The sequence below is a fragment of the Manacus vitellinus genome, unplaced genomic scaffold (assembly GCF_001715985.3).
Source record: "Manacus vitellinus isolate BGI_N305 unplaced genomic scaffold, ASM171598v3 scaffold_28_pilon, whole genome shotgun sequence".
NCBI lineage: Eukaryota > Metazoa > Chordata > Aves > Passeriformes > Pipridae > Manacus > Manacus vitellinus.
The window spans coordinates 3,847,371-3,869,780 of NW_021940122.1; the positions used below are offsets into that span (position 1 = coordinate 3,847,371).

Here is a 22,410-nt window from a genome sequence, read left to right on the forward strand (position 1 = left end):
AGTGACTATGTCTTGGTATTGCAATTTCATGGCAACAAATATAAATTAAGCACTATTACAAAATATTTAGAAACTGATCTTTTAAGAAGAAGCAATTATTCATACAATTTCACTGTTCGAAATTAATTCTAATTAGCACTGAAAATTCCCATCAAGCTGAAAATTTTACTTCCATGATGCAATATTTCACTAAATATTGCCAAAGATCTACTACTGTCAAGGCTAATATACAAAATAAAATGTTGATGCTTTTCATGCTACAATATTATCTTTATTTTCCAGTGGAAAATGACAACAGTTTGTAACGCAGTATAAAAAAAAAGAAAAAAAAGAAAATATTTGTTTAGTTTTTACACTCTTTTCACTCACATTCTAAATCTTCTCTTTGAAATGCCTGGTCTATGAGACAAAAAATTGAAAAACTACTGAAATAACTTGGATAACACCATCCAAGGTTCAAAGACAAACCACTTTGAAAAATCCACCCTGCTGAATGCTACCTAGTGTGTGATAAGTGAAATGCTGCAGTTAAACAATTTACAGAACAGAATCCCAAAACATGACTGAAAGCTTAGCTAGAACTCTGGAATAATGAGTTCATGGACTGTGTATCTACTTTCACCAGATTTAGCCATCCTGGGAAAAATCCATGTAAGCTCTATGCACAAGAGTGAAAACACTGTTAAAGTGTAAGAGAAGGTGAAGATGTTTCTATTACCCAGTTTCATCTGATCCTCCTCTGCCATCCCCAGGTTGTACTGTCACTGAACAGCTACAGTTCTCAAAGCTTTCCTAATCAAGGGAGCCCCTCCTCCCCATGGTCTGTCTGTCTGGGACTGAGTGTCAGGAGCTCTGGATTCTCGCTTTGGTCCTATCATTGCTGTTCCATGACCCGCAAGGTTAAATCACTTCTGTTCTCATTTCTGGGATGGAAAGATACTGCTGATTCTCCCTCCCCTTGCCAGGGCGCTGAAGATGAATTATGTGAAAACCACAGCATTTCAGGTGTGCTGGGTATGCAAGAACCAAATCAATAACGTGAATCCACATTCTTTGAGAAGAGGTTTGGACATGACTCAAATGCTGAGATGTGCTCTACTGTTGTCACAGCGTAGATGACAGACATGTGGAGGTGAGAACACCCCTACAATCATTTCTTACCAAGGCATTGCTGGAATGCAGCACCACACAGCTCCAGATAAGCACTGGTTTTCCCTCTCAGCCCTATGTATGGAGAACATCCACCTGATATAGCTTTCTATTCCTCCTCTGTGCTGCAAAAGCATTATCAAATGGACATAATCAGGGCTCAAGATTAAGGTCAAAGTCTCCATTCCTAGCTCTAGAACTTAATATTAAGTAAAAAGTAAGATAGAGTACTGGTCAGAATGAAGAAGTGATAATACAAATCAGAAGGGACCTTTATTTCTTCCCAGAGAAAAGAAGCTGTTTTCTAAAGTGTGTGTTTGTAGGAATGAAACATCTACCAGAGAAATCTCTTTCAATTCCCGCTGGCAAAACATCAAGGTTCTTTGATGATGTAACATTCAGACTACTATGCATGACTGTTTTAAGGGTTTTTCAAAAAACATGTTCTGCGTGACGACTGCTGAAAGGTTAAGAGCTCCCAGACTCGTCAGTCCTTTTCACAGCCAGACCCCCACCAAAATCACAGCCATAGAGTTCTACCCGAAGGGCAATGCCACGATACCATGTTCTTGGAACAATGCGGATAAACCTGGACAGGATGGGGGGGTTAAAGAAATGCTTGACATGCCCGTTGCTGTTTTCATTACCCAAGAAAACCTGCAAATACATAAACACACAGTCAGTTGAAAGGCAGCGCTTGAAAAAACCCTGTGGTTTTTTTTTTTTTAAATGTTTCCAAGCTGTTGTATTATCCATTGAGGATAGATGGACTGGCTCATTTCTGATTTTACAGAAGACACATCCAGTCTCTTCCTAACATGCTGGGTCAAAAGTAGTTCAGATCAGCAAGATTTGAGTCTGAATGAACAAAAATAGCCTCATTTCCACCCACACCACAAAATTTGCCATTCTAATTTCTAATGGACCCAAAAAGCCAAACTTCCCTTATTTTACCTCTGCCAATAGCCCTTGTGGGTTAGGTTGGTGTGAGGTGACATAGGCAAAAATATAAAGTGCTGTGTCTGCCCTGTGGGTACCTGAAGTTCTCCAGCTCTGTTACAGGAATACTGCTCACTAACATTACTTGACCTTATAAAATCAAGCAGAAATAGAAAAGAGGCCCCGCATTGTTCATTCAAATTAAATGCCCTTGTGCATTCAAATTAAATGTCCTCCTTTACAAACAGTGTCAGCTCCTTTTATCATGTTGACTGCCTTCTCTACAGATATGGCATTCTTTCCTTCTATTATTGTTAATTACAATGACTAAAATCAGATGGATATTGTGACATTAAAATGCTGGGGAGCTGGGGTTACTACAGATAAAGTCCTGTGAGAATATCAATTTGTCTGAGCATTCTGGCTTTGAGCCTTGACACTGTTCAGCATCTAAACCCAAGCAATGATACAATGGCCTGAGCTGAGAATGATACCTTTGCCACTGAGCTTGAACCTTCTGTGTAGGATTTCCACTCTGAGCCTTCATCGCTGTATAGGATAACATAGGTTTTCACAAAGTTTTCAGTAGACATGGACGTGACCCCCTGGGTGGCAATAGCAGTTATCTTCTTAACTGTGAGGAGATCAATTTGCAGCCACTGTTGGTTGTTGTTAAACTATAATTGATAAAGAAGTTTGTATATTAGAAAACATGTCTCTGTCTGTATTTGCTTAAGTGAAAAATCTTGTTTAAAAATAGTTAAAACTGCATCAAAGTGCATCAAAACTGTATCAAAGAAGTGCAGAAGAGTAAAGCTGAGGCAAGTCACAAGCATTCTTGGTGAACCATACAATTGACTTCATCTCTGCAGGAGGTATACTTGCAGTCTTAAGATTTCCACATTAATTTCGAATATATAACAAAAACAACACAGATTTACCTCAAGTATTAAAACGTTACACTTAACACTAATACCAAATGCTTATACAGAACAGTAGCTTCCAGCAAATTTCAAGGTGTTTCGTGAAGAAATGCAGCTCCATTTCGAAGACACAGAAGCTCCCATGCCTTGCCGAAGGTCATCTACCCCCAGATCCACTGCACTGCTTATAAGCCAACCCCAGGAAAGGTTTTTTTAACCCCTTTGAAATGAATATTCAAGTTGCACTCATCTCCTGATATTAAACAGGCTATTCCTGCTTGGAAATGCTGAAGCCTGTGGCCCAGAGCACACCATCCATCTCTCAAAATATGATTTCAATGTTGCTGCCAGAAGTTCAACAAGTTTTCTACTGGAAGAGGTGAATGGGCTTCTTCCCAAAGGATGGCTGTGAAGTAACCCTGTCACGCTTGGCTCTGGACACAGTGAGCAGTAGGTGCAATGGTCACACAGCAGCACAAATTTATTAACTACCTGTCCTGTTGCCATCCCTGCTTTTCACTTGTTACCTTGGCTCGCCAGGCATTCATCTTTCCTTTCTGATTGAGACGAGCAAGTGAAGGGTCCCATGTGTTAAACCAGGATGTCTTAGCAGATGAGGCTGTTATCTGGCTATTCTTGATCTCTCCATTTTCCATTCCAAGTGGCAAAGAGCAACCTGTTGAGAGAAGCACCATGTTATCCTCAGTACATCCAAGTAACCACAACCTAAGCAACAATGTTGGAATTGAGAACACCCCCAGTTTTAGCTTCATTTAAACGATTAGGTAAAAAATTTGTAAGAATGGAAGCGCCAGCACGTGACTCCTTCTTACCATCTACTTCACAGCCCAGAAGCTCCATGCGAAGAGTAGGCCTGTTGTAGACCTCGGTGGGGTAGAGTCTGATGTACCTGGCAATAATAGGGGGATCAATGATGTTCTCTTTCACCTCATAGGCATTGGAATTACCTTCAAAAATCTGTAAAAAAAAAAAATCCACATATAGTTAATTTAATGCAGACAGAAGCTTGGATGCTGAAAGCCTGCTCTGTTACAAATATAGTCTTTTTTATGCCATTAGCCCCACCCACAGTGATGGACCACGCTGTGCTGCAGGGCAACTTGAAATATCTCATGGTCCCATCTTAGCATATTTGGAAGCATCTGAAGGCCTCAGTTTAAATAAACAACCCATTTCTATATAAGTCTGTAAGAAGACATGAGCAAAGAGACAAAAGGAGAGGTAAAAGACGAGAGGTTTTCAATTTGGGAGTTGTACCATAGAAACCTCAGGGTAAACTGAAGGGAGCTGGTGATAGGTAGGGCAGGAGCAGCTGGGCATAAGATGAACCTCTTTCAGGGTACAACCAATTGTACCAATTGCCTTCTGCAGGCAATTCAGATAGCTCAGCATTCAACTGTTGGGACAGAGACAGGGAGGGACAAGAAGGAGGATCTAATCCCAAATGAGGTAGGGCCTGATTTTTAGTTCAGCTTCCTACTTGCTTTAAAAAACCTGACACAGGCTTAGGAAATAAAAGGAGGGAGAGATGCTTGTGAGAAAGCCAGACTCTATACAGTTCAGGTCTCAGGGCCAATCCAAGCCCCAGTCTAGGTGGTTCTTCAGCTTACAATTTGTCTTCTGGTCTGAATTTTATTAGTTTGGTAAATGCTTGGAGCCCCAAGCTGTATTAGTAAGTCTCTGAAGGCCATAATTTTTTCCACTGTCTCTTAACATAAAACAAAACTGTCACCTCACTGCATCATCCAGTGATGCCACAAGGTTGTTGCAACCCCTGTGGCACGGACAGACCTTTTGTACTGGTGAGCTGTCTCCTTTGAAGGTGTTCCAGGTCCGTTTGTCTTTGCTGTAAACAAGAAAAAACTTCTGGATGTACAAGGACCTTAAAAACTGCTTGGCTCCCTGTGTCTGTATCCCAGTTAACAAAACTTGTCTTTGAAAGTCCACCTAGAAACAGCAAACAGCATTTATAAAGTCAATAATGCACAGCAAAATCCGTATCATTCTTCGACATTTACACAATAGCTTTGAGCCTTGCCTTTTAACACCCACAACACTAACATTCTCAAAAGGAGCAACAACCAGGTGCCAGAGTCCAAGTTAATGCTGTCTCACTCTCATTTCATTTGTGTATTTATTCATGTGCGCATTTAATTTCAGAGGCCATTTTACAGGGTTCAGCACAGCACTACAAAGGCATCTCAAAATTATCTGCATGTCTGGGTAGGCAGAATTCCACTAACCCCGTTTTACAGATAGGAAAAAGAGCACAGAGAAATTAAAGGTTCACACTTTCATAAGCCACTTCTACTTTTTGGATATGTAGGCTGTGAAAAGGCATATGACATTCTGAAGTGCTGAAAAGCCACCATTCCAGCTCATATCATATCCAAGCACTTAGCACATAAAAACAAATCAGCAAGATGTTCCTATCAGTAGTGAAACTCATTCTTTGGGATATGTCTCCACATGTCTGCAGTAACCTCAGCTGCTAATTACCATGGCCTGCTATCTTTCTCCTCCCAATGTTATTTCCAGTTCTGCATCAGATCTCCCAACCTTCTCCCCCTACTTGAATCACGTAATTTAGTAGCAAGACAAACACAACAGCCACCTGCTGAACTTAAACTGAAAACACTAGCTTGAGTCTTCCTTTTCTCCCAACTGCCAATTTTAATGAGACTCGTAAGAAATCAACTATTCTCCCTAAATTTGGGTGCAAATTGGCTATCTGGTGCAAAAGTCACCGGGTTGGAAGAAATGATATATTGCTTGAAGTCATAATTATAAACTTATTTCCCTGTGAAGCCAAGGACATAGAAGCACACAAACCAACCAAAAAACTATTTGAAGCAATGCTTGAGAATATTACACTTTAAATGATCACTCAACAAACACATACATATAAATATGTATCGCTAGGTAGGCAGAGAGCAAAAAAAGAGTAGTAGAAAGAATGACTGTTTGCCTACAAAATGGTTACAATATAAATTGTGAGGGTAACTGTCCAGTCAATGGGCCTCAACAGCAGCAGAGACTGTGTTACTGCAGAGAGATGGACAGATATGACATCACCACAGCACCAACTTGTAACACCTTCTCAGTTTTCCCCAGCAGTTTTCTCAGTGACAGCAAGAGCAGCATGACCTTCTAAAATAAACTCTTGGAAAATCAAAGCTCAGTGATGGTCAAGCACATGTTGTACCAACCATACCTGGATCCAAGAGAGTTTTTCTTCCTTCATTATAGTACTCCAAGCATTGTATGTTCCAGAATTGTCTAATCGGGCTAATTTAGGTTCCCAAAAGTCTAGACAGAAAATATGAACAAAGTAAGAAATTTAAGAGAAGCACTGAAGAAAAAAGAAGGCTGTAACTAGCTACTGATCTTGAGTGCTTCATTTTTAACCCCCAATCTGTCTTGGGGAAAAAAACCCCCACCAACCCAGCATCAAGAGATTCAAATCATAATCTAGGATAATTTGGATATGGTCAGCCACTGAAAATCAGCTGTTATCATGCAAAGCTTTATAGCTGGCAGAATGACTTTTAAAATAGCAGCTTTTTATGCAATATACTGTCTGCTGATTTGGAATCAGGGTCTAGAGTTTGCTAAACAAGTTTTGGCTGCCAGCAGGATCAGACACAAGATGTGCTCTACATTCATGGAAGACAGTTCCCCTCTGCATAACAAGGTTTCCATGTTAACAACTGGTATAGAATACATAGACAAAACAGCTTTCAAGCCTTCATAAGACTTTGTCAGGAAACAAAGAAAGAAAACCAAACCCACAGAAAATTAAGTTTTACAAAGTAAATAGTTTATTTGTTATTTCAAGGGAAAGGATGTGTGTTCCTGCATGTGTGTGTAACCTGTACATCCTGATTTGACACTGTCCGTGTAAAATTCTAACAACTTCTCTACCAAATGATCCCACTTTTATACCATGGGCGAACTTGATAAATTAAAGACTCTGTGATTGCTCTGGATGCCAGGGTTCCCAAATCCTTCATAACAGATGTACTTGTCCCTTCACATCTCACCTCACATACAAATCTCAAAAGCTTTTTGAATGCTTGGTGTTCATTTTCAAGCAGGGAACCCACAGGACTCTCAAGCCTGTGATACTGATGGCAGACCTGTGACATTGTTAAAACACAACGATGATGGCTACCTAATACAGCTCACAGTCTCTGCTTCCAGCATTGGAGAGATTTTTAACCTGACAGCTGATTCACTGCTGAACTGATCTTGTAAGAAATATCATGAGATGCTGAAAAAATATGGAACTACACTTTTCTGGAGATATTTAGGAGCATGGAAGGACCTTTTCAAGTATTAACTCACCTATGTGATCTGAAGCTTCAATCTGTGAATCGAGTATAACTCCACTTGCCAGACCCATTGGAATCCTGCACTCTAAAGAGAGCATAGTAAGTTTGTTGTTAAAGAAAATGAGTGATATACCAGTATATATTCTGGTGAAATCAAAGACAACATCACTCAGAACAATTCTTAGTAATACTATGACACCACTCCCTTCCCATAGAAGTCCAAGTTAAGGTCTGCAATTTCTCTCAACAGATTAATCCACTGGTCACTGTGGGGAAACCTTGAATTCAAAGCCAGTACACTAAAGGAGTAAAGCTAGCATGCTAAATAATTCAAAGCTAGTATTGCTAGAAGCTAAAAATTTTTTCTTTGAGAAGAAATTTACAGTAACCACTCCACCCTCTCTCTGAATGCACAGGTAATCTCCTATATTTTTTTGCAGAAAAATCTCCCAAATTTATTTTCAGTGATCCTGAAAGGGTAGAGAAGACTCCATAGCTTGACTCCTCCAGCCAAAAAACACCTTAGTTCAGTACCTTTCTCTATAACCAAATAGGATGTCTGCATTCCTGCTTGCTGATATTCCCCCACTTCAGTGTCTAAAAGCCACCAGCCAGGCCTCTGTGGCTTCATTTCAATTGTTCTAAATGAACCTTAAAAAAAAGGAAGAGAAATGTATCAGAAACATTATATTACAAGGTTGATGTAAGTGAGGCTGAATGTTAAACCAAAGACCATGCTACGACTTAATTCAGAAAATTTAAACACACATCACAGAGAGAGCAAAAACTACCACCATCTCAGTGATTTCTTTTCTTAGTGAGGAAGTTCTAGCTGGAGACTGAGATTAGAATTGAATGATCAGATCAAAACCCAACCTTTGCTGCTGGTGCAAAGTACAAAACCTTGGATGCCTGTCAGATATATCTACATACTAACTACAGTGCTGAGCTGTGTAATGAACAGCGCTATCAAGTTTATTACATAATGCAGAGATGTTAATTCTGTGGTGCTGGTTATAGTTCTCATTCCTGTTGCCCCAGTGGGTTGTTCAAGTGACATAAAGGATAGATGAAAAGAAGCCAAAAGTAGATGGGGGAGAACCAGATCTATAGGCCTTCCCCTCACTTTCTGTATGACCCAGGAGTGCCAAGGATTGAGCAGGAAGCAGATACTGTTTTGGCTGCTTGCTGCACTCTTTAGAAAGCACAGTACATGCCTCCATTGCTTTTCCTATATTCCTAGTTACTGCAGACATGACAGTTCTAGTTCCCATTTAAACAAAAATATGTAGATTTCATAGTGAAAAGCACCACCTTAAAAAATAATGAAATAAAGTAGTGAATAAACTACCAAATGTTCACTAAGCCAAAGTCCTATTATTCCAATCTTGTTTTTTTTTAATTTCCTTGTTGTCTTCTTTTTTTTTAAACTTCTTGTAGCTGGCAATACAGGCTTCATAAATGCTGTTATTGCAGACTTGCACTGCTGACAGCGATGGGGCAAAGGAATATATCCTGTAGCCTAACGAATACTTTTAGCCTATTTCTTTTCTCCCTGGACATAAGAATTCTCCTATGGCTCACATTTGTTCTTTCTGTTCTGTATCACACACCTTGACACTACAAAAAAAGCTCTCACCATAAGGAGACCTTGACATTGGTATGATGAGGACAGACTGCCCTGGTCACTCCACAGAACTTGCTCTGCTCTGATACTTACCTGGAAGGAGTGTGTATGTACCAAGCTGATGCTCTGGCTCTCCCTGTTCTATGAAAGTCTGACCATGAAAATGAACAACATGAATGTCTTTTGGACCACCCATGTTCAGCAAATGCCATCGGACCCGTTCACCTTCGTACATCCTCAAGCCTTGCAAATTGTGGGTAATTCCATTAATGGCTGAAAAAAAAAAATTGTTAGTAAGGAAAACTGCTCACAAAACAGGTCTCAAAGTGCTAGAATGGAATTATTAAAATTAGTGAAATATTTAATGAAGTAATGCATTTGAGAAAAAAGGCACCTTTTCTCCTATTCAAAGTGCAACACACTTTACAGTCTATGTATATTAATTCAGAAAATCCAGTGACCTCTTCAGAGGATTTGAGCTAAGTTTGCTAGCAACACATGGCAGCCAGGAGAACAAAGAGAATTAAATGTCAAATGGGAATATCAGGTCCAAAAGGACAACTTTCCAAAACACGTTCTCCAGCTTGCATACAGGCATACAGATACAACTGACCTCTTTGGTTAATAATTGATTTTACAGACCACATTTTCAAAAGGTAAATTCCACTTGTCAACATGTCCTTTTAAAACATGGTCACTCACAGCACACAAGCATCAGCTTTCCAAAGATGTAAACATAGAGTTTCACTACTGACCATTATTTCACAGAGGAAAAAGTGTTACCTTTGAACATTCAGCCACTCACTTAACTCTACAGCACTAAAATCTCTATAGCCACAGAGAGGTATATTAAGGGTTGTTCTACAGCTGCTTCGAATTCCTCAATAGAACTAGCCAATTTGTCAAATTATTACAATATTTTTAAAAATTTCCTGCAAAATGTTGTCAGGGTATTAGCTTCTGAAAAGAGGAGGCTTTTTCGTTTCTTTTTTCTTATTTTTTTTTTTAATTTTAATATGGGGGTAGATGTATGTAAGTGGAAGAAAGAAGCTTCCTATTGAAAGTTTCAGTCCAATATGTCCTTTCTTCATTTTAATAGAAAATTTTCAGTCATTGCTAACCTTTACATTGCTAAGCCTGACGATTATGGGTACAATGGATAACGACAAAAAACCATTCACATAATTAACGTGTAGGATTTACGCACGTTGAAGAGGACTGAGAGCTGAGACATCTCCCCCAGCATCTTTCTCTCTACCCCAAAAAACTGAATAACTGGAAAAAGGAAATAAGTACCATAAAATTTGTGGCATTGCTGCATTCCTTGTGTCTTCTCACTACAAGGCCTTCTAGCATGTTTGTCGAAGTACCAGCTTTTCTCTTCATCGAAGACCATAAAAAGCAAGAAAAAGTCTCGGGTAGATGTCCCGCTGCTGTTTGATTTGCTGAAGGTTCCTTTTTGACAGATCAGTATCGGCCCAATCAAACCAGAGTGAATATCTTTCTCCTAAAAGGTAATAATACATCCACATTAGATGTAGAAGTGGATTTCCCAAAATGTGTAAAAAATCACATAGCATTCTGCAGGATTGCATCAGACCCTAAAAATCTAAAGCAGACTCCAGAATTGCTGTTGCCTTGTATTTTTACTGTCCCCTGCTCAGTCTACCAGAGTTCCCCAATTTGAATTCCTCAACAGCTTATGTCCTGCTTTAGCTGAGTGTAAGAGATTAAATGTCAGATGGGAACATCAAGCCCAAAAGAAAGGACAGCTATCCAAAGACGTGTTCTGCATCTTGCATTTCTACAGCCATAAAGTAACATCATCTGGAGATATTCAAAACCCGACTGGACACAATCCTGGACAACCTAGTGTAACCGACCCTGCTTGAATTGTGGGAGTGGACTAGATGATCTCTAGTGATCACTTCCAACATAAATGCTTCTGTTATTCTGTGATCAACCCCAGCAACACTACCACTTCTATTTTGATTTCCTTACCATATTTAAATCCGAGTAGTAGATCCATGACCGACAAGCTGCTCCTGACTGCACAGGTCCCGATCGCCTGCTTGCATACCATACATATATGTAGCTGTTATTTGGTTGGACTTCATCATCTTCCTTAAACCAAGCAGTAGATTCGTCATCATAAATGCTTCCCTCAGAGGACTTTTCATAGAGAAGCCCATGAGCATGGAGGGAATATGGTCTGGAAGCCAGATTCTTAAAATGAACCTAAAAAAAAATAAAATAGATACTATTCAGCAAATTCAGGCCTAAAACAAAGTCCCCACAAAATACATTCCCATATCCTCAAACCAAGGTCTAGATTTGTATAATGATTACAGGCTATGTTTTACATGGAAAAGCTGGCAGGGATAGCTTCTGACATTTCCATGCTGAGTCACCATCTTGATGTAGTAGATAATGAAAAATCAGAAAGCACAAGTCTAGCTCCCTGTCTTCCACTGAGTCTAGGCTCCTAGGACTTTTACTGCTGCCCCTCATACCTGGAACGGTTTAGTTACTGCAAGCAGGGAGGCAGGGAGTTCCTACCTCTTATGCTTTGCTGCAGTTGTGCTAAAGAAAGGCACAAATTGGTAACTCTAGGCTCTGTATGTATCATTCTCACTGAAATCAGTGCTTCACACTTGTCCCATAGAAGCACCAGGGTAGGCAGATTATATATTTACCTCTCCCTAGAGAATGACACTCCCAAGCTATAAAAGCCTTTTTCTTTTCTTTCTCGTGTTTTAAATGTAGCTCAGTGTGCTCCTGTTGCACACTACTCCTACTGAAATAAGCAGAAAGCAGTGAGATCTACTCTCCCTATCTAAGTTCATCCCTATGTGTTGAAAGACTGGATGAAGAAGTAGAGAGGGGACTTTTTATAGGAATGTGCTTCCTACTGCACTGTATCACCAGGGATACAGTATCTCTCATCCCTGTTGATTGTACTAGAACTATCCAACCCATTTACAGCAAAGGTTTTAGAGGAAATTATATATTTTTCAAAAAAGTTTATATTAATCTTGAACACAAAATTACTAAGTTCTTTAAAAAAATTAAGAAGTTCTCTTTACATATAAAAAGTAATATTTCCAGTGCAATCTGAGTTTAGAAAACTCATTTTTCATTAACATTAAACCTAAATATCATTTTACATTTGACTGATAAGTCAGTATTTAATGTTGGGAAACATAAGAAAGAAAAACAGAATTTAATTTACTGTGGATAGAAGAGAAAAAGGATGTTTTTAAAGAAACACATCAGAGTGCTTGCAAGTCCACAGTGCAATTTCTAGCTTTGAAAACTGTTTCCCTATCATTATCTTTTAAAAATCTGTTGTTTTTTTAGATCTATTCCATGTCACATTCTAAGACTACCATAAGAATCTTATCCTGCACACACATTCAAAACATTGACTTACTAGGATAACGTCGTCCACTTCAGCTCGGATAACTGGCCCCAGGATGCCAAGGTGTTCTGTGTATTCATCTCCATCCTGAAGAGTCGTAAAGGTGCTGTCTGTATAGCTTTGGAAAATCACCTTATATCTGGTGCCATCTTTACAGGTTTTGTCACTCATCATTGGACTGAAAGGAAATCCTCAATTAAAAACCCACACAGTGAAACAGAAATAATAGCTTTGATGAAACCCGAGAACCAATATGTAGGAACATTTTAGAATATAAAGAATAAACACTCAAATGGCCTCAAGTTGTGCCAAGGGAGGTTTAGATTGGATACTAGGAAAAATTTCTTTACCAAAAGGTAAAATTGTCGAGCCCTGGAACAGGCTGCCCAGGAAAGTGGTTGAGTCACTAGCCCTGGAGGTATTTAAAACACATGCAGATGTGACACTTATTGGACAGAGTTTAGTGGTGGGCTTGGCAATGCTGGGTTAAAGGTTGGACTCTATTATGATCTTAGAGGTTTCTTTCCAACCTAAATGACTCTATGATTCCATGAAATAAGTGTCAGATGATTCTGCAAATCATGACTTGCAATGTTTAAGCAATTCTAGCTCTACAGTTGTATGAGATCCTTCAACAGTTTGGTCAGCTACCACTGAAAGACTCCAACTAGTCTCTGAAAATCCACTGAGCTCTAATTTTCCTTTTATACCAAGAGCCTTAATGTGAATGAGAGCTGAGCTCAGTGTAGTGAGCATACCACCTATATCCTACTGTCTCACAGATGTACCTTCTCTTCAACATACTGAGAAAATATATGCCATGGGCTCTGCTAAATTCACTGGTACTACGCACCTCACACCAGCTGAAGATGAACCTCACCGGAGAGATCTATACAGAGCTTTAAGCATAACATTTTCCTTATTTTGCAAATGCCCAAAGAAACTGTCTGTGGTACTTTTGCAAGTGCCATTTATACAGACTGAGATGAGGCAGGAAAGTGGAGGGAAAATATCCATCAAATAAAATGGAAATACAATTTGAGAAATAATATATGTTTGGAGATTAATTTTGTAAAACGAAAATTTTCTTGCTCCTGTTTTATCTACTTTTGATAAAAATCCAAAGTTGTGGCAGTTTTGGTCTTGTTTATTTCAAGGGCCACAAGACTTAGGATTTTGTTGAAAAGTGACAAGGAATTCTATGCCTTGTAGGGTGAGCACTGATCCTAACTTGTATGAACTAAGATAGTAAATTTTTAGTACAGTGTTTTTCTCAAGTCACATATATTCTTTACTGCGGCATAGTGGTCAGTCTTTCCTGTCAAAATATAAGAAGACCCCTCAACAATAGGGTTTGTGATCCAGTCACCTTCTGATTTCTCTAAACAGCAGGAACAACAATGCAATAATTCATGCAGCTTTGCTTTTATTTTACACCCGGGTGGTTAATCACTTTGCGGATTTCATATACTTTTCAATACTGCAGCCTTGTGAAGCTCTAAAGTGCTTTATCCCGTTTTACAACAGAGAACTGAGACACTAGAACCATTTCCTGCTAGTGCAAGAAACTGTGATTCATCCTGCCTATAAGCTCATCCTGTCTATATCACATCAGTTAGTCCGCTGAATTCCTGGAAAGACTTTGCTCAAGGAGGTCTCTGTCCTGTCTCTAGCACAGGTACCAACAATTCGAGTTGGAACTAAAACAGGTCATTCAAGTAAAACAAAACTAACTGCAAGTTTCCCTCTTACAGTGAATTTTTTAACTTCTGTATTAAAGAGTGATTCTAATGAGTCTATAAAAGGGGGTTAAGAAAACAAAAAACAAAAACCCCAAACAAACAAACAATAGAAGAAGAGTTCTTAGCTATGCTCTTGATTATAATAATATCTATCACATTTCTAGGGGGTCCAAGCCTCCCATGAAAAATTCTTATGATACCACCACTGAAACATTGGAAATCACATGGCACATTACAGATGCTTTTAAGTTTATCAGCATGTGAATCAACATTCTGCTAGTGTGTGTCAGGATGGCGTGCAAAATGAAAACAAGCAATTTAGCCAAACCTTTGTTTATATCCTGCATAGTTCCAGCAGACCTCTTCAGCTGCAATATAGTATCTCCTCTCATTCCCTCTGCTGCGCAGGTAATGCTCGGCAATGTTCTCTGGGTTACGGTGCTCGTTGATATTCAGCTTGGGGTCTGTCATGTATGGGTCATCCACGTTCACATAATGGTACTCGTATTCAACACCTGATGTTTCCTCCCTGTCAGATTCTCCCGTGAGAATCTCGTAGTCTCCATTTTCTTTGGGAAGCCCAATTGTGATCGATGGCCTAAGCTGCCGCGGGGTGAGTGCGGAATTTTGCAGCTCTCTGTGCCTGGCTCTACTCAGATCCATTGCATGGTTGGCCTCACTGGGTGCCCCTGTGGTGTTAGTGGTGTTAGTGCAGCATGGCAGTGCTGTGTGGTTGGTCTCACCCGGAAACATCCCTGCCAAAGAACTGGTGACTGTTTGGGAGTTTTTACTCCTTGGGCCCAGCGAGTGGATCATTTTTGGATCTTCCTTCTTTTTCCTTCGGATCTTGATGGAGGTTCCAGAGGTACTTAAAGTATCATTCTTGTTTTCTTCCTTTCCTTTCTGAGTTGGGTGCATGTGGCTCCCTTTCTGGTTTTCCCCCACTAGATGTGAGAACTCTTGATACTTCTTCATATCCTCCTTATTTATGAATGTTGTACCATTTCTGCCATGATGATTTAACTTACTGCCAACAGATTTATCTAAATTTGCCTCTTCTCCCAGATTACTCTTTGCAGACACCAAATTCCATTCCTCACTAGTCATTTTAGATGAATATTTCCCTACTCTGGGCAGTGATGCTTCTAAGTTCTTCACTACTGCAGGGTTGGAATTAGGGCTTGTATCACCTAAAATATGATCTAAAGATAAAGCATCTGCTAGTTGATCTTTAGATATTCTGGGTTCATAAAGGCTGGATGCATTAGACTCATCTCCTGCTATGAGGTCCAAAGCAAGTGTCAAGTTAACTGCATGCACAGCATTTTCCATCTTGTTTTCCTCCTCTACCAGTTCATCACTATAATCATTCAGAAACTGGGCAGATCCCACCATGGCTATATTGGAGGTGTTCTCTGTGTGATTCACAGAAGGAAGTGCACTAGTCTTGTCAGAAAATGAGACATTTTTATTTCGTACGTGATTTAGAAGGGCATTCATTTTTTGGACAGAGTAAAACTTCATGGCCAATGAGCTTCGTCTTTTCCTGTTAATGTTATAATTTCCTCTTTCTGTGGTTTCCACTTGATGTTCTTCTGAAAAAAATTTACTGTCCTTTCCACCAGCTGGAAGCTCTTCTGCAACATTCATTGGACCTTCCCCATTGCTCAGCAAGTGTTCACCTGCAGACATGTCACCGTGAGCTATTTCATAATTGCTTTGGCTTCTATTCTCAAACACCAAGTCAGCCGTTTCATCACTTGTGGTAGCTAAAAATAAAGCCTCTTCTGCTGCGATTGATGTGTGATTTGACTGGAATGTTTCAGCCTTGATTAGGGGAAGAGGAGTGATATGAGTTTCTAAGAATTTAGAGTTGTGTGTTGATTCACTACTATTTATAGCTGTCAGACCGGAGCCAGCTGCCACCTCAGAACTCGTGGTATCAGTGCCTTCATACTGATCCCAGGCTAGTGCTGTAAGGTTTTCTTTTTCTTCATCATCTGCTGGCTTCCTTGAGCTTCGGATGGCGTAAAGAGAAGCCAGGTATTCCTGATAATCCAAGTCCTCTGGATCTTCCTCTTCTTCTTGCACATCTTCCTCAACTGAGGCAGAAACAGCCTTTTTTTCAGTCTTGATGTGAGTGAAATCCACAACATCAAACGTGTAATCTTCCTCATATTCACATCTGGCATCTCTGAACCTCAGCCGCATGCCGTAACTCATCTCTGAGGTACCCCAGGATGCTAAAAGCCAAGTACCTGCAATGGAAATAAAAGTGTTATGAGAGTGGGTATTGTCTATCATGTAAGTGGCCAAGGCAAGTGGTTGTGTTTGTTTCTACAGCACCTGCTATAGCAGAATGCTAATTTTCATCTGGGGTTTTCATGACCTCTCATTGCAATGAAAAGTAATTAATAAATGTAAATAAATAAGAGCACATATAAATAAATACATACACCTAAGAGATGGAACTCTTCTCCACAGATTGAGCTGTATATAGGACCTGAGTCCAAACATAACCCATGAAAGAGATGGATATGGAAAGAAAGAAATAAAATAAAGGATCTTACATTTAGATCAGCATCTGAGATTGGGACCTCTTGAGATAAAGTTTCAGTTTTATCCTGTCCTTAGTGTTGTATGCACTGCCACACAGACAGAACATTCTAAGCAGAACAAATATATTCTGAGGCAATGCTGAGAAGCATCTCATGCAGTGTTTTAAAAGCTTTTGAATGCATAAAGGATAATCTTTAATAAGTATAAAAAGAAAAAGTAATTTGAATTTCCAATCTGACACAAAACATTAAGTTGCCAAGCTGAGGCATCTTAGATTAACTTAAAGGTTTTATAATTCTTCCAAAACCTAGTCAGAAGTTGTTCTCTATTTGAACCTAGGATCTGCAGAGAAGAAAATACAATGTTTCCCTAAACAACATCAAATCGAGTTCTTTGCTTGATACTATTTGCTTTTGGAATTGACAGAATAGACAGAAATAAGAGACCTTGAGTAAAAGAGTCTTTTTTATTCAAGAGATCACATAAAATTTTTCCTCTATTTATCAGAGTTTAAAGTGGCCTGCATAATTTTCCTGATTTCTAACAGCAGCAAATTTATCAAAGAAAACATGTCCTAGATGGAAAGAATAGATCACATAACAAAATCAAGCAAAGTACAACTTACTACCGGGGAGGTTTCTCTGAAGTCTAATGGAGTTTTAATGATTCCTGAGTCTTGAACAATAAAAAGCACTTAGCATACCATACATTTTTAAGTTATAAGGTCTTGATGCTGTGTGATCACCGAAAACAAGCTTTGAGACCATGGAGAATTTATTATTTAAATAGATAAAATATACAAAAAAATTGGTCTTTTAAATGGGATAAGGATACCTAAACTTTCTGGGATTTTAGATGATCACTAAAATCTCACAAACTTCAATGATGAAGAATCTCTGTCCTTTTGGAGGTAATTCTTAAAGTGTGTACTACATGGGTTCTAGCAACCATTTTTCAAGATATGCTGTTAATCCTAGTTAGATGTTGAGATGTATCCGACAGACCAGTGACTCCGTTCAACCAGGCAGACTTTACTGTTGTTAAATGACCACAAGCCTAAGCTGAGGTGTAGCTATTTTGTCCAGTAATGACTAGCATAATTTGACAGTTTTGGCCCATTTTAGCCTGCTCAGGATAGAAAAGTATGTGGCAAAATTGGAAATCATACAGTGCAGTCGATACTGGATCGCTTTGAAGAAGAATCTTAGAATTGCCTTAAAATGATCATTACTAAGCCCAATACTAATTGTGCAGTGGAAAAAAAAAACAAACTACAAGACAACCAACAAAAAGAGCCTCAGAATAGCATACAATTATGCTGAGTGCTAAGTCTGTGTAGCCAACAAAACTCCCTATACATCAGTTGCAGTGGGGCAATGATTCAACGGTTTCCAGCACTGTGTTCATCTGAAAAGTTTTCTTTCCTGTTTAGGTAAGTCATTATAGATTGGAGATTAAATAATATCTTAGAAGAGCTGTCAAACACTATAGTTCTACCACTTACCACCATTGTCCATTTCCACTGTGACTGATTCTCCACTCATCGGGAAAAGGTTCAATGTATCTTCATATTTCCCTCGATACAGAAAAGAGTGTCCAGAAAGGCGAACAGAGACAATCTCATCATGAGTGCCAACACTGGAAAAGTGCCACTGAACCACAGTATCTTGGCAAAACCCAAGAATTTCACTGCTGTCAGACACATAGCCATTTATTGCTAAAAGGAAAACAAAGTAAAAGTGATCTCAACATTTTCAGAGTAAGACTTTTAAAACCTCCCGTTCTTTGATGTCAGTCCACTGAACTGGACTCACTGGAAAGAGGCTGGCACAGGGATGAAATTGCAGTAGCCTTGATGGAGATTCCATCTCTGGAAATAGTAACTCTAAGGCAACAGGGTGTTGTATTGAAGTTTAATTAACCCTTGCCTTTGCTTCAGGGTCCAGAGCAAGCCTAGTCCCTATTGGCAAGGTGGGAGTTGGCCTCTTCTCACAGACAGCTAGTGATAGGACAAGGGGAAATGGCTTCAAGTTGCACCAGGAGAGGTTCAGGTTGGATATTCAGAAAAATTTCTTTGCTGAAAGAGTGGTTAAGCATTGGAACAGGCTCCCCAGGGAAGTGGTGGAATCGTCCCTGGAAGTGTTCAAAAAACAAGTGGACGTTGCACTTTGTAGTATGGTTTAGTGGGCATGGTGGTATTAGGTCAAAGGTTGGACTTGATGATCTGGGAGATCTTTTCCAACCTTAATAATTCTACGATATTGCATATTTATGTACAGTGTCACCTGGCATGGTTAGAAGTTCCCTGACCCTCTAGAGAATTCCCTGATTACACATACTTCTAAATACAAGCAATCACTGAATGCTCAGATTAATATAAGCTTTCATATTATTCATCTTGATATCCCACTCACTGTGCATTACGTTTGAGTTATAGAACTTGGGATCATCCCTTTTAACACTGGCTGGGTTGCTGCAGTACTCCTCGATGTTATCCTCTAGGTACCAGCTCTTATTTTCATCGAACACAGCAAACATTGCCTGCTGCTCCCCATCTGCCTTTTTCTGAAAGACAATCAATACAGCAGTCAGATTTTATGAGCAGACACATGTATTAAGGACTCAGTCATACAATCTTCCTTACTTACTATGGGAGAAACATAAGCTTCACCAGAGTCGTGGTAAGCATGATCCAAGGGCTGAGGAAAAGGGAGCAGGGGGTCTAAATTTTAAGTTGTGGTGGAGCACTGAGCAAGCCACTTGCACTGGTTATACACAGATGGTTTAAGACTGGGCTCTCTGTAAGAGTACCAGACTTCTGACTTGGTCTGAGCATATACTTTTGACATTTTTTTTCTCCCAAGTGATGTTGATGTCTTTGCCAAGCAACACTTTGATGAATGGCATGAGAACCACTCTCCCAGAACTCTCCCATGCTGTTTGGGTTGTTCTGGGTTAACTGATGTCTGAGATTGTCAGATGCTGTTGAGTTATATTTGTTACAGAAAGGGACCAGGTCTGATCTGAATGTCTTTAGAGTATGAAGATATAATAGCAGCAGGAAAATTTATTATCAAGTCTAGAGATACACTTTCAAGTCAGGCTGACCTTTTGCTGATATGCTGCTCTTGCTAAGAAAAATATAATTCCTGTACTGCTGCAGACAGTTAGAGGACTGTTTCTTTGAGTGATTTCTTCAGGAACCTATTGGTTTAATTGTTCTCTACAGAACAATTCTCTAAGGGAAGCAAAACCAAATTCACTGTAGATCAAATACCATTATTTGAGCCAAATCTGTCTCTCAGAGGTTGCCAAACATGTTACCTGCACACCCTTCTGCGTCAGTGCTTCACTTTTGCAAATCAGCAGTGGGCCAATCAGCCCAGAGGCTATATCTCTCTCAATATTTACAGCACTATGATATAGCCTTGTAATACATTGAGCATCCTGTCGAGTGGGTTGGTCTGTTTTAGAGATTTTCCATTCGTAAGTGAACGTCTTCCCTGGTTCAACTCCTCTACTCTGGGTGCCATTGCCTAAGGAAAAACAAAGAAGAAGAACAATAATAACACAAACTGAGAGCCAGACCTTAATATCAAGCTGCACTTCTAGGTGCAGATAGGCCATTTCAAGCTGCCTTGAGATAACTGAATGAATTTTTTCTCTCTCTAAGATCATGAACAAGAACAGAAAACTAAGACATCATAAAAGGGTATTTGTCTCTGCTTTGCAGAAAATACCTTGGTGTCTCTATAAGGCAACACAACAGGTAAGCAGAGGCAGAGAACAGAACTGAAGTCTCCCAGTCATGCACATTCCTAGACACAGCATCTCCTTCAAAGCAACCAAACCATCCACAACAGTCAGTGACAGGCAAAATATATTTCACAAATTTTTTACTTGTGTGGTCCAGAGGATAATCAGCTCCTTCTGCATTCTTTGAAAGTGTCACTCCATGGAAGTAAATGCTGTAGGGTCGACTGGCCTTATTTTTGAATACAACCTATATTGGTAGGCAAAAATAATAAAAAAAAAAATTAGTATTCAATAAATCCTTGTCTGAATACATAACAAAGTTTCCACTATGGTAGAATTTGCCTGGTTTCAGCCCAGGAAGTGCCAGAAAGGCAAAGGGATGTAATAAATATTGTCTGATAATATAAACCCACAGTCTAAATGATGCTAGTACCCTGCTTCTAGACTTTGTAGACTCCACTGAGTGAAGTTCAGCTGCTTACACTTGGTCTCTGGAAGGTCTAAAAAGAACACTTGTTCTTCCACTTACTAGGCACACACTATCTCTGGAAATACGAAGTTATTGACTACACTTCCTCATAACCTTCAATATGGGAGAAAACAAATTTAAAACCAAATCTTGTCCTCAGTTCCAAGATCCAATGCGGATATGCAAGGAAAAGGCAAAATGTCCTGTCTATTCTTGATGAAAACAGGAGGGGAAAAAAAAGAAAAAAAGGAAAAACCCCCAAAATGAATGAAGCATGTTTATGTTGTTAAAATAAAGCACAAACATGGAAAATATAGAAGGAATGCCAAAAAATGCAAGCTAAACACTGCCACTTGTGATCATACCTTTTAATAGGGCAAATATTTATAACATTTGCTGTTTTTGACAAACAATACAAATCTAACTGGTTCTTTTGTATTTCTGCCCCAATGAAAATTATGCCACAGTATAAATAATATCTGCATTTATGTTACTTACTTTGACTTTGTCATTAAGTTGAGCTCTGATAACAGGGCCCAAGATCCCAGTTTCCTTTGGGCGGGGATTTTCCAGACGTTTTGTGAAGGTGGCATCGGTGTATTGCCTAAAAATAGCCTTTTTATACCTTTTACCTATGAGATTTGAGAAGTTGTCCAAGTGTTGTGTTTTATAGTGTCTTAAAAATAAAGGAAAAGACAAATGATTAACAAAACTTGAATAGTAACATCTTTTAGAATACAAAATTAGTACTCAAGTAACTGGTAGAAGCTTCACTGCTTGAAAAAAAAATCCAAACCCCAAACTGACCTAACGCTCTTCACCCCAAATTCTAACCTAAATTAGGTAAGAAGAATCTTGGACCATTACTTGTGTTCCAGTATCACATATGACCAATTAGTATCAGAGTTTACATTTAATTTAACAGGGTATACATGCAAGAAAGAAACAAACTGAAGCAGCAGATACATTTTCAAGGTAAGACAACAGAAATTACTGTTCTCCTTTTACAAAAGCATAGTTGAGCATAGAAAAAAATAAACAATTTGCTTACAGTAGCAAAGTCTCCAGGTGAAATAGGAACAGATAATCTTAATGCCAGTCAAGCACTATACAGTCAGCAGTGTTACACTGAGGTTTAAAACATTGTTTTAATGCTGAGAGCAAAACTAGGATAAATACTGGGAAGTTACACAGAGTAACATGTTCATCATCACTTGCACTCCAAAAAAGGTTAATAAACAGGGATAAATTCTGTAGTTTTGAACAAAGGGGGGAAAATCAGAGCACTAAGGTGGTTAAGTAACTGTGTGACTAGCAGGAAAGATGTAAAAGTTTGTTCCATACAGTCCAAGAGCAAATAAGGGAAGCAAATCATGCCAAAGGAGGAGGAATTATGTGAACTCTATATTTCTAAGGACGTATAGGAGACTATAACCCTTACAGAATAAGGAATTTGTCTTGTTCTGCTTG

The 22,410-nt window shown here is 39.2% G+C and overlaps 1 protein-coding gene across 2 annotated transcripts in view; it reads right to left on the reverse strand.

Moving 5' to 3' along the window:
• The window catches only part of F5 (coagulation factor V), a 34,680-nt gene continuing 12,270 nt past the window's right edge, over positions 1–22,410 (reverse strand). For both annotated transcript variants that reach the window (XM_018074677.3, XM_018074679.2), the window contains 18 exons: positions 21,439–21,616; positions 20,616–20,718; positions 20,040–20,251; positions 19,130–19,280; positions 18,220–18,432; positions 14,485–16,414; positions 12,427–12,592; positions 10,995–11,231; positions 10,290–10,500; positions 9,087–9,266; positions 7,901–8,017; positions 7,380–7,451; positions 6,247–6,341; positions 4,824–4,979; positions 3,845–3,989; positions 3,539–3,687; positions 2,583–2,765; positions 1–1,806 (listed from right to left, as the gene is read on the reverse strand). In XM_018074677.3, coding sequence (XP_017930166.2) covers positions 1,618–1,806; positions 2,583–2,765; positions 3,539–3,687; positions 3,845–3,989; positions 4,824–4,979; positions 6,247–6,341; positions 7,380–7,451; positions 7,901–8,017; positions 9,087–9,266; positions 10,290–10,500; positions 10,995–11,231; positions 12,427–12,592; positions 14,485–16,414; positions 18,220–18,432; positions 19,130–19,280; positions 20,040–20,251; positions 20,616–20,718; positions 21,439–21,616 — 4,687 coding nt within the window. In that variant the 3' untranslated portion in view covers positions 1–1,617. The remainder of the gene's footprint in view (positions 1,807–2,582; positions 2,766–3,538; positions 3,688–3,844; positions 3,990–4,823; positions 4,980–6,246; positions 6,342–7,379; positions 7,452–7,900; positions 8,018–9,086; positions 9,267–10,289; positions 10,501–10,994; positions 11,232–12,426; positions 12,593–14,484; positions 16,415–18,219; positions 18,433–19,129; positions 19,281–20,039; positions 20,252–20,615; positions 20,719–21,438; positions 21,617–22,410) is intronic.